Below are 12,044 nucleotides of genomic sequence, written 5' to 3'. Positions count from 1 at the left end.
CTTTCAGTTCCTAGATGATGTCAGACGCTTTCTGCCTGGAAAGTTCTCTCCCTAACTTGTTGACTAACTTCTACCCATCCTTTTATCTTGGCAGAAGTACACTTTTTTCAGGACGATTCTCCTTGATCACCCAAAGTAAAATAACTTTCTCTGTTATGCCCTCTCATAGCACCTGGTATCAATATTTTCCTTTATTGTGCTTGTCAGGCTTTGGTTCCTGTGGTTAACTGTTAAATCTGGACACTTCAGAGCACTGGAAACTCCATGAGGGGCAGAAACCCTTTTTGTCTGTTTACTCTTGTAGCCCCAGCACAGTGCCTGAACACAGAAATATCTGTGAATGACTGAGTGAAAGGAATAGGCCAGCAACAGGGTGCTGGTAGGGAAAGCTTTTATCCTACAGCCTCCTTCAGCCTGACGTCCTTTCCTTCAGCTCCTAGATTCATCAGGTTTACAGAAAGAATCTGCATCATTATTTTTGTTCCCCTGCTAGGATGGAATTTGGATTCAGATGCTAAGATATAAAAGGAAGGAACAAAATCCAACGTGGAAAGAAATATCGAATAAAGAATACTCCCCCGAGTGGCTACACATCTTCACTGTAAGCAGTAATCTCAGTGTGCAGCTATTGAGGCTTGAGTTATTTACATATCTCTAATCCTCTTACTTTCTAACTGAGATCATTCCAATAGCTTTGCCTTTAGACTTCCAATTGCCTTATGCATTCACAAGTCATTTCTTTGTCAAATGCTGTATTGTAATCTCCTAGGGAGATTATAAAAAAAGTATTCATTCTTCTTTATCCTAATATAGTTTATCTGTCTCCATCGAAGTTGTGTTTTAAATTTTTCTGTGCTAATGCCTTCATGAAATTAATAGTAAATTTAAAATGAAATAGAAATTAAAATAATTAAAATTAAAACATCATCTATAGGTCTGTATGTTGTCTACCACAGCTTGTCTGATTCAATGAGTTCAGACTTGACCACTTAGAGGAAGCATGTACGGTCTGTGGATTTTTTCATATAATTTCTCATCTCTTCTTTCCTCTTCCTGCTCACCTCTGAGCAATTTCATTTCTTTCTAACAATGCAAGAATTAGGATGAAAAGATGTAAAAATGGCAATAATAAGTTTGCTTTCTCTTAGGAAAAATGTATCTCTCATCATACAGATGATGTTTTAAGAGTTGACTAAAGAAAAAAGGACTATTGATATAAAATAAGATTTCAAGTAGATTTAAGGTACTCATGAATTTATTCATTCAAAAATGTTAACAACTGTAATGAAATATTCTGTGGGAAAGGCGACATAAAGGTATTTAAAGCCATAATAAACAAAGACTAATTCTTAGTGACAAAATCTCTGTGCCACGACCTCCACCCCCATTTTAACTATTTTAGATAATTAGCTACATATTTATTTTGTAATTGTATTTCTTGATTCTGATCAGAACATACACAATTTTGCATACATATATTTATTAGGGAGATATTTATGAGGGGGAGGGAGTCGAGTGGTTGGGATGAGGTAATGTAATGGATAGGCTTTGGGGCTTAGGTACTTGGGCCTATAATGGGCATTGCACCCATTTCAACCTCCTTACTTGACCCCAGATTTTATTCTTGCATCCCACTCTGAGTGGGCCTCATTTTCCAGGAATAAATCCATATCCTTTCCAGTAAATGGCTCTGGAATTCAGGCATAAATGCCATGTAGATTGGTTCAGGAATGAGTCAATGAGACATTGGAAAAGAAGTATGCTGAGGACTTCTGTGAAAGAACTTGCTTGCTCACAATAGATGTCTACCAGAAGTCATGGGTCTCTTCTTCTGGACATTGTTGTCCAAATATGTTGGCAGCCTAAGGATGAAGCTTGCAAAAGAGGAGATCAGGTCAAATAACAAAGCAGAGAACAGAGCTGGAGACCTGACTGAACCACGCCTCACCTTTGCCCTTCTTAGACCTTATCAGTATGTTAGCCAAGGAACAGCCTTGACTTTTAAGCAATTTTTTACTTGAGATTTCTGTTTCTGGAAGCCAAAATAAATATTTTAATGTACATAATCCCAAATTTGTGGTTAGACTTGTGAAACAGCATACGGAGAGTGGCATTTTTAAGTTTAAAATTTCTGGCCTGTGTACGGAGGAGTTAAGGAACTTTTAAAAAGTTCTTGAATAGCTCAAACACATTTATTTTTTAAGCCACTCTGCTGTCTCGGTTGTTTTCCTCGATTTTGAGGGTTTGGGTCGTGTGGGCTGAGGCTCACGAGCAATCCTGCCAAGGGTCGCCCTGGGCACTCCCACCCGTTTATAATGGCGAAGCGGAGCTTCTACTGGCCCCCTAGCTCCGTGGTCAAGCAAAAGCTGGGGCTGCAAGGCCCGCTGCAGTGCGAAACCCTGTAAATCGGGCGAGCGGAAGAAAAACACCGGTGAGACGGGGAGCCTGGGGCACACCAACCCAGGGCCAGGCTTTAAGCGCGTCTTACTCGCCCGCTCATCTCCCCGTAGTCCTGGTAACCAAACTCTGAACGCGCTTGCGCAGCCAAACTCCCTTATCATGTGAGGCCGGGCCGGGGGCGGAGCCGACGAATGCTCCTCCGGACTGGTTGCCCAGTTCCTCTCCGCATGGGACCAGTCGAGGCGGGGCGAACCTCTGCTGTACTGCGTCGGGGTGGCTCACAGCTCCCGCCCCTTTTCGCTTAGCTTTCTCGCGGCTGGTTCCTCGCACCACGTGCCCTCCTGGCCGCTCCCCCAGCTGCCCTTTGCAACTGCCTGTTGGAAGCTGCTGTAAAATGTCGTGAGGGGCGCTGCTGCTTTACGGCTGCCTCTCCCTGACTGGAGCCCGGGAGCGCCCACCGCCGTCAGCCCTGTCTCTACGAGTCGGCCGGGGGAGATTGAGAGACCCGGTGCGCCGCTGCCCTCCCCGCCGCGCCCGTTCCGGCCCTCGGCGATGTGAGCTCGAGGAGGCTGCGGTGCCCCCCGGCCCGGGGTTGAGACGGGCGGCAGGTGCCTGTGAGGCGGGCGGGTGCTGGGGGCCTGCAGGATGGAGGAAAGCATGGAAGAGGAGGAGGGGGGCAGCTACGAGGCGATGATGGACGACCAGAACCACAACAACTGGGAGGCCGCCGTGGACGGCTTCCGGCAGCCCCCCCCACCCCCTCCGCCCCCCTCTTCGATCCCAGCCCCTGCCCGAGAGCCTCCGGGGGGTCAGCTGCTGGCGATGCCTGCGGTCTCCGTGGACAGGAAAGGCCCCAAGGAGGGGCTCCCGTTGGGGCCACCGCCGGAGCCGAATGGGGTGATCATGATGTTGAAGAGCTGCGACGCGGCTGCCGCCGTGGCCAAGGCGGCCCCCGCCGCCACCCCCAGCTCCAGCATCAACATCAACACCTCCACCTCCAAGTTCTGTGAGTCCAGCCTTTCGTCTGCAGCCTTGGCTTTTCTCCTCCCCACCCGGACGCCGAATCCTTCCCTCTCGGCCATCCCGCTTCCTTTGTTTCAGGCCTGGGTCTCTCCTCCCCTCCCCCCCTCCCCCCCCCCTCCCCCCCCACCCCCATCGTTTGGTGTCCGCGGCCGGCGCCGGAGCGGCCCTGGCTTCTTGTATTACCTGGCCTAAAAGAGCAGCCTGGTTACGCACACAGCCCCAAGTTCTCCTACAAACGCGAGCCGTATCACGACTGGCTATCTCTCAGCATCAGGAAGCTCTTTTCTTCTCCGTTCCCCCTTAAGTTTCACCCTCAAACGTGAAGGGAAAATAAGGCTGTCCGAGTTTCGTTAGGGAGAGGCCTTCAGGTTTTTTTTTTTTTTTTGCAACCAGGGGAAAGAGAAATCTGGCCCCTTGTGTTTCTGTGCTTTTAGCCAGTCTGCGTTAAACAAGTCAGGAATTAGAAAGTTGACCTATATCTACGCTTCGTTCTTTCCCTTCTCCAGTGCACGCCTTCTGCATCCCGATAGGGAAATGTATGAGTTGCTTCTTGAGTAACAGCGCAGTGGGAGCTGCGACATCCGTTTTGAAGCTAATAATGTACAAAATTACTTTTTCAAAGTCTGCACTCATAAGAATAAGCCATTCGGTATGTGTCCAAATCTAAGATTCTGTTCAATGTTGAACTTTTATGTTAGTGATCTGCCCTAACGCTCAACTGCAGGCAGAAAGATTTAAGACCCAAATCTGTTTTGTAACCGAAACTAACTCCAACCAGGGATGTATGCTTCCACAGCTAGGAAGAAAAGTGCGTTTGCTTTAAGTGGTGTTTTTGGGGGCTGTTGATGGTGGAAATTGACCATCACAGCGAGATTTTTCTCTCCTATTAATAACTGCAAGTTTTGAATGGCATCTGGTAAAGCAACTGGAGATTTCATTTCTAGTTGCTAATTTTATCAAGCTGTACCAGTAATTGTCCAATTAGCTGTGCAGAGAAAATATCTGCCTTGGTTCAGATGTATAGTCATAGCTTTACACATTTTTTTTTTTTTTTTGGAACAAGCACATAACCTTATTTATTTGCCTTCAAGATACTGCTTTAGTCAGAGACGTTCATATGTAGGTATGGTTGGTAAGATATGTCTACGATTTTTTCCGTATTATGTGTACATGAAAATAATGTTTATATTGTATAATTTGTGTGTTGAAGTCTATGCAGTGAAACCAGAGCTGGGACACAGTGGCAGGGTGACTTATCTAAATGCTGAAGGAAGCTTGCTTTAGTGTTTCAACCAAGTTCATTTTAAGAGTTCAAAAAACAGCATACAGCTAAGAGCAAAAATTAGTGAAATTAGGAACAAAAGAAAGATTTGCCAAACCAAAAGATTGTTTTTTGAAATTAATAAGCTAAACGGACCTCCGATTTTTTAAACGCAAATACAATAATGGGAAATAGGTACAAACATGAGGTGTTTAGAAGAAGAGTTTTATGAATTGCTATGGGTTTATAAATTTGAAAGCCTAGAGGAAATGTGTAAATTCTTAGAAAACTACAAACTATGAAAGTTGGTAACAGAAGAAGTAGATAGCTTGAGCTAATAAATATTTTTTTTAATTTATTTTATTTATTTTTATTTTTGGCTGCGTTGGGTCTTTGTTGCTGTGTGTGGGCTTTTCTCTATTTGCGGCGAGCGGGGGCTACTCTTCGTCGCGGTGTGCGGGCTTCTCATTGCGGTGGGTTCTCTTGTTAAAGAGCACAGGCTCTTGGCGCGCGGGCTTCAGTACTTGTGGCACACGGGCTCAGTAGTTGTGGCTTGCGGGCTCTAGAGCTCAGGCTCAGTTGTTGTGGCGCATGGGCTTAGTTGCTCCACGGCATGTGGGATCTTCCCGGACCAGGGTTCGAACCCGTGCCCCCTGCATTGGCAGGCGGATTCTTAGCCACTGAGCCACCAGGGAAGCCCGAGCTGACTAATAAATATCTAAAAACTGAAATAGTAAAACGTCCCCTTTCAAAAACTCTGGATGAAGATAATCTTATAATTGAGGTGCAGTGAGCTTTTAAATAACAATTCCTTTTTCAAAGTTGTTCTGGGAAGTAGGAAAAAGAGAGAGAGAGATGCCAAGCTCATTATATGAAGTTAGTGAAACCTTGATTCTAAAACTAGGTAAAGTTAATATGAGAAAGTTATACATCTGTTTTCAGTTATTAGCATAAATGTAAAAATCCTACACAAAATACTAGCTCTTCAAACCCAACAATGTGTTAAAAGAATCTTGATCCGTAGAGTTTATTTTAGTAATGTAAGTGTGGTTCAACATCTATTTATCTGTTAATGTAATTTATCTTATTAATAGACTAAAGGAGAGTATGTGGGTTCATCATTCTCTCTACTTTTGTATATGTACTTGAAAATTCCCATATTAAAAAGTTTAAAAAAAAATAGACTAAAGGAGAGAAGTCATCATTATTTCGATACCATAAAATTATTTGATAAGATCCAGCACCCATATATGATAAAAACTCTTGGCAAGCTTGGAACGCAGGATAACTAAATGATGGTCATTACCAAAAACCTACAGCAAATAATAATACTTAACAGAGAAATTTCAGATACATTTACTTTAAGGTCAGTAACAAGGGACTTCCATGGTGGTCCAGTGGTTAAGACTAAGCGCTACCACTGCAGTGGGCACGGGTTCAAACCCTGGTTGGGGAACTAATCCTGCATGTGGCATGGCAAAAAAAAAAATAAAAAGATCAGTAACAAGATAAGGATGCTTTCTGTCATTGTTACTGTTTAACATGATAAGAAAGGTCCTGATGAACACTACAGGGGGAAAAAATTAAAAGGATAAAGATAAGAAGGGAAGCAATAAAACTCATTATTTGCAGTTAATATCACTTATCTAGAAGAACCATTAGAATCAAGAGAAGCTATTAGAACTAGTAAGAGTTTAGCAGGGTTACTGGACTTAAGATCACCCTACAAAAGTTAGTAGCGTTTACTACACTAGCAATAACCAATTAGTAAAGGTAATCAAAAGTAAATATTTATTGTAGGGCTTCCCTGATGGCACAGTGGTTAAGAATCCGCCTGCCAATGCAGGGGACACGGGTCCGAGCCCTGGTCTGGGAAGATCCCATGTGCTGTGGAGCAACTAAGCCCGTGCACCACAACTACTGAGCCCACGTGCTGCAACTACGAAGCCCGCACGCCTAGAGCCCGTGCTCCACAACAAAAGAACCCACCGCAATGAGAAGCCCGTGCACCGCAAGGAAGAGTAGCCCCCGCTCGCCACAGCTAGAGAAAGCCCCCGCACAACAACAAAGACCCAACACAGCCAAAAATAAATAAATAAAATAAATAAATTTTTTTAAAAGTAAATATTGTATAGAATAATAGCAAGAAAACTATAGTCTCTAGGAATTACCCTAAGTACATAAGATCTTTAAGGAGAGAACTTTAATAAAGAGCTAGAAGAGGACCTAAATAAATGGGAAAACTTTCCATGCTCTTGGGATTAGATTACTTATTATTGTAAGGAAGTCAGTTTTCTCCATTTTAATCTATAAATTTATAGATTTAATCTACTTATAAATTTAATCTATAATCTATTTATAATCTATATTTGTTATATTCTATTATATTCTATATATATCTATTATAATCTATAATCTATTTATAAATTTAATCTATAATCTATAAATTTAATCAAAAATCTATAAATTTAATCTATAATCTATAAATTTGATTAAATTGCCATCAAAATTCCAGTTGGTTTGTCTGACAAACTCAATAACCTGATCTAAAATTTATATGGCAGGTGGGATAAAGTCTGTGAATAGCTAAATCAGTCTTAAAGATTTGCTTTCGTGGGGGCTTGCCTTACCAGAGGTTAAGATACTGTTTCAAAACTATAGTAATAAAAACTAGTATAAGTGCAAGAACCTAAAAAGTACACTGGGGGAACAAATTGGAGAGCAGAGACTTACCTATATGTTCAGGAACTTAAGATAAAGGTGGTATCATAAATCATCAGAGAAAGGAGTCATGTTGCTAGAAGAGTGGCTCACTTTATGGAGAAAAACCTAACACCACAGATGGGATGAATTAATTAAAGGGATGGATAATTAAAGGTCTAAATGTGAAAGGAAAAGTTATAAAATTAATGGAAGACAATGTTGAAGAAGCTCTTTCCCTAGGGAAAGCTTTATCTCCTAAAACATATAAAGGTGAAAAAGTAATGACTTTGGGCTTCCCTGGTGGCGCAGTGGTTGAGAGTCCGCCTGCCGATGCAGGGGACACGGGTTCGTGCCCTGGTCCGGGAGGATCCCACGTGCTGCGGAGCATCTGGGCCCGTGAGCCATGCCCACTGAGCCTGCGTGTCCGGAGCCTGTGCTCCGCAACGGGAGAGGCCACAACAGTAAGAGTCCCGCGTACCGCAAAAAAAAAAAAAAAAAAAAAAAAAAAAGTAATGACTTTAATTATATAAAAATTAAAGGTTTTCATTCAGTGACAGACAGATGAAAGAATTAGGGAAGATATTTGCAGTGCCCAAAATTGCCAAGGGATTTAGCCTTGAATTTATGCAGCTTTTGTTTGTCCCCAAAAGCATTTTACCTTCATTTTCTAAGGATATTTTTGCTGGATATAGAATTCTAGATTGATAATCTTGTTTTGTTTTTGTTTTTCCTTTCAGTACTTTAAAGATGTCTTTCCACTGTCTTCTGGCCTGCATTATTTCTTTTAATGAATGTCTGAATATTCTTATCTTTGTTCCTCTCTAGTAATGTATCCTTTTTTTCTGGCTGCTTTTAAGATTTTCACTTTATCTTTCACTAAATCAAATTTAATTTGATTGTGATATTCCTTGTGGTAGAGTTTTCTTTAGGTTTATTCTTGTTAGTGTTCTTTGAGCTTCTTGGATTTGTGGGGTTCTAGAATTTGTCAAATCTGGAACATTATCATTCATTTTATATTTTTTCAGAATTACTGCCCCATGCCCCTCAGTTGCATATGTGTTACGCCACTTGTTATTGTACACTAAATCACTGAGGCTCTGTTCATTATCTTTTTCAGCTTTTTCACCCCCCTCTGCTTCAGTTCAGATAGTTTCTATTGCTGTGTTGTCTCTGGTGTCTAATCTGTTGTTAATCCACTCTTAATCAACAAGAGTTCCAACTGTTTTTAACACAGACTGTCACTGAGTCCAGGTTTCAGTCAGTTAACTGAGCAAATTGTTATAACCATATCTAGTTTCTTGAGATACTGCAGTGAATAAAGAATCTTCAGGAAGTGTATTCCTTTAGATAACTTAAGTCTTACCTAAAGTTATGTTTCAGTCTTTAGAATTCTTAAAGTCTTCCAAAAGTCCACAGTGGTGTACCTCAGAGATATTATGGGTTCTGTTCTAGACCACCGCAGTAAAGTGAATATCACAATAAAGTGAATCACACAAATTTTTTCATTTCCCAGTGCGTATAAAAGTTATGTTTACAGTATAGTGTAGTCTGTTAAGTGTGCAATAGAATTATGCCTAAAAAAAATTGAACATATCTTAATTGAAAAATACTTTATTGCTAAAAAATGCTAAATATCATCTGAGCCTTTAGCAAATCATAATCTTTTCGCTGGTAGAGGGTTTGAAATATTGCGAGAATTACCAAAATGTGACAGAGATGCAAAGTGAGCAAATGCTGTTGGAAAAATGGCGCCGATAGACTTGCTAGACTCAGAGTTGCCACAAAACTTCAATTTGTAAAAAGCGCAGTATCTGCAAAGTACAACAAAATGAGGTATGCCTGTAGTTCTTTTGGAATGAAGGCTAGCTCCTGTTTGTTTAGATCTGGTGCTTCTTCCCCTGGGAAATTTGATTTATAATAGTTGGAGGGTTAGAGGTGGTGGGAGCTGCTTGGAGGTAAGGCATGAGGAGAATCTGCATTCCCTTGCAAGGCTCCAGGGGCTTCAGTCAAGTAAAGATTAGCCTTATATTGGGTGGGAGGGGTGCTTCTCAGGTAGGGAAGGCTCAGTGAGTTTTGTGAGGGCAGGGTTCTCAGATTGATCAAACTCCACCAAACTGACCCCATTTCAGGCCTCAGGGTCTTATCATTTCACAATCAGTGCCCTAACTTTTACTTAAGAGATCTGTCTAGGCTTTGAATTATTTTTATATGGTAATTCTGTAACTTGCAGAATCACTCTGTTTGATTTTTGGCTATATCAACCCTGTGCCTGTAAGAATTAAGAGGTTCTTTTATGCATTCATGGATGCTCTTTGGTCCTCTGTTTATTGAGTTAATCATTTTCTTAAAGCTTTCTTCTGTCCTCAGAATCAGCCCACTCCACAGTCCCTGTCTTTATTATTTCCATCATAATACACTTAGCAGTCTGCCATGCTGTTTTCTTCAAGAAGAACTTTATTCCAGGTATCTACAGGTGATAAGTAATTCTTTGCTGCTACATGCCATGTACTATTAGTATTATGTTTCTAATGGTGGCAGTGTCATCATTGGTTTTCCAATCTAGTTGGATTTAAAGGCAAAGCCAGGTTCCTAGCTTTTAAGAGTCTGTGTCCTGTAACTACTCTGGTACCAAATACTTTATCAGTCAGTTCAGTGCAAGAAAGCACTCTAGGTATCTAAAGCAACAGGAGATTTAACAGCAGAAATTGGGTCCATTGTAAATTGTTGGAAAGGTCAGAGGTATGAAGTCAGTGAGGCTGCTCGCCTAAAGCTGCTTTCCAGAGGACAGGCTGCTGCTTCTGCTGCCACGACCGCCATTCTTACATCGTCACACTTGCCTCCCTCATCCTTGAAGCTGGTGACCAGACACTGGAACTTGGAGTTCGGCGGCCACAAATTCTGACGTCTCCAACCTTACTTGCCAGAACCACCAGCAGCAATAATCTGCCCATTGCCTCCCTTTGGCCTTCCAAATCTCATTCAGATGTATCTCACTGATGGAATGTAATTTGGGAAGTGTAATTATTTAGTTCAGTTTTTCATTGCACATTAGTCAGCTTGATAATTACCCCCAAATTTCAGGAGCTTATGGACCAACAAAGGCTTATTTCTTGCTCATGTTATTTTAGTGGCTGACAGTTGGTTGTGGCTTTTCACATGTCATCTCATTCTGAAGCGCAGCTCTTTTCTGGGTCCTGTCACTCTTGGCAGAGACAAAGAGAAGAGAGTGGACAGCAACACACAATGGCTTTTAAAGCCTCTGCTCAGGTGTAGCATATGTCACATCTGTTTATATTCCAGATATATTAAACAAGCTAGAATGGTTCCCTGTCTGAATGTGTTGGGGCAGGTGGGACTGGAGCGTGAGGATAAAAGGCACTGAATGGCTAGATGGAAGGAGGGAGGGGGTGGGTGGGGCCTTGCCTTGACTGATGGTACTGTGCCATGATCTCAGGATAATTATGAATCCACTGCACCAAAAGCTTCTCCAGATGGATGAAAGCTTCACAGTATTTTTTAATTGAACTCAATGAAATTATTCTTTTCTTTAAATTAATGACTCAGAAGTATGTTAAAATTGACTTTTGAATTTAGTGAAAGTGTTAACTGATTTTAGTAAATCCTAAATAAAGTTGCTCTACTTGATCAGGTCCTATCTGCCAGTTTCCAGATTGGTGGATTCTTTTACAAGTGGATCAGTTAATGTATTCAGGCCTTAAAATATGCACTGTTTGCCGCATCCGTGGTGGTTATTTGGTATCTTCTTGCCTTCCAGCTTAGTGGAGTTGTGCTGCAGCAAGCATCACTATGGTATCGATCAATTGTCCAAATTTCAGGATCTCATTGGGGATCTTGTCTTGCCGTTTTTTGACATGAATTGCACAAAGTGACGGTGATGAAACTGTAAGAGAAGGCCACTGTAATGCTTATGTAAGGCCCAGTCCCAAATCCCTAAAGAAAATGAATGCTGTTTACTTTCTCTTTAAACTGTAACTCTGTAAGCCGCAGACCATATATAATCACATTGTGAACTGTTAAATGCTATATAAAAAATGATTGTGGATATTCTCTTATAATATGCCTTGGCAGGGAAAACTGGCCTTCCATTTTTCTTCCTACTTTTGTAGTTGTTTGGCTATTAACCTCTGTAGTTAAGAGTATAGATACGTAATTTGTAGTTGCAGGTGTGCTGACTAGAATGGCATTTTATCCAAACAGATATTTATTTATCGTCTTCTGTATGCCAAGGTAATATTGTAGCCCCTGGTGATGAATGAGACAGAGGTTAGTGTGGTGGGTGATGGACAGATGATTGTGATACATTATAATTAAATGCTGTGGTAAAGTTATGTATGTACATGGTAGCATGGAGGGAAAAAGAATCTTTGAAAATGAACAAAAGTTTGTTAGGAGGACTGAGGTGGCAGGGTTGGGCTTGAAGAGACTTCCTTTGCAGAGGGAGAAGCCTGTGTGGAAGACCCAGAGTTGAAATTATTGTAGGAACATAGGGTGTTAGGAGGGAGTGGCACAAATTAAACCTAGACCGATAGAAAGGTCTAGATGCGAAGGGCATGCCAGGTTAGAGGTGGGATTTTCTTCTGCAGAAATAGGGGCCACTGAAGTATATTAAGGGAGTCAACTTGGTAAAGTTTGTCTT

The 12,044-nt window shown here is 41.6% G+C and overlaps 1 protein-coding gene across 2 annotated transcripts in view; it reads left to right on the top strand.

The window, feature by feature from the left end:
* Window positions 1-3,045: 3,045 nt before the first annotated feature.
* The window catches only part of CACUL1 (CDK2 associated cullin domain 1), a gene marked incomplete at both ends in the record, with an annotated part of 61,770 nt that continues 52,771 nt past the window's right edge, over window positions 3,046-12,044 (top strand). For both annotated transcript variants that reach the window (XM_079705966.1, XM_079705965.1), the window contains one exon: window positions 3,046-3,406. In XM_079705966.1, coding sequence (XP_079562092.1) covers window positions 3,046-3,406 — 361 coding nt within the window. The remainder of the gene's footprint in view (window positions 3,407-12,044) is intronic.

The sequence above is a fragment of the Hyperoodon ampullatus genome (assembly GCF_949752795.1).
Source record: "Hyperoodon ampullatus genome assembly, chromosome: 1".
In the NCBI taxonomy this organism is placed as follows: Eukaryota; Metazoa; Chordata; class Mammalia; order Artiodactyla; family Ziphiidae; genus Hyperoodon; species Hyperoodon ampullatus.
Note: the sequence above shows the minus strand (reverse complement) of the source record. Positions and strands in the feature narration are given on the sequence as shown.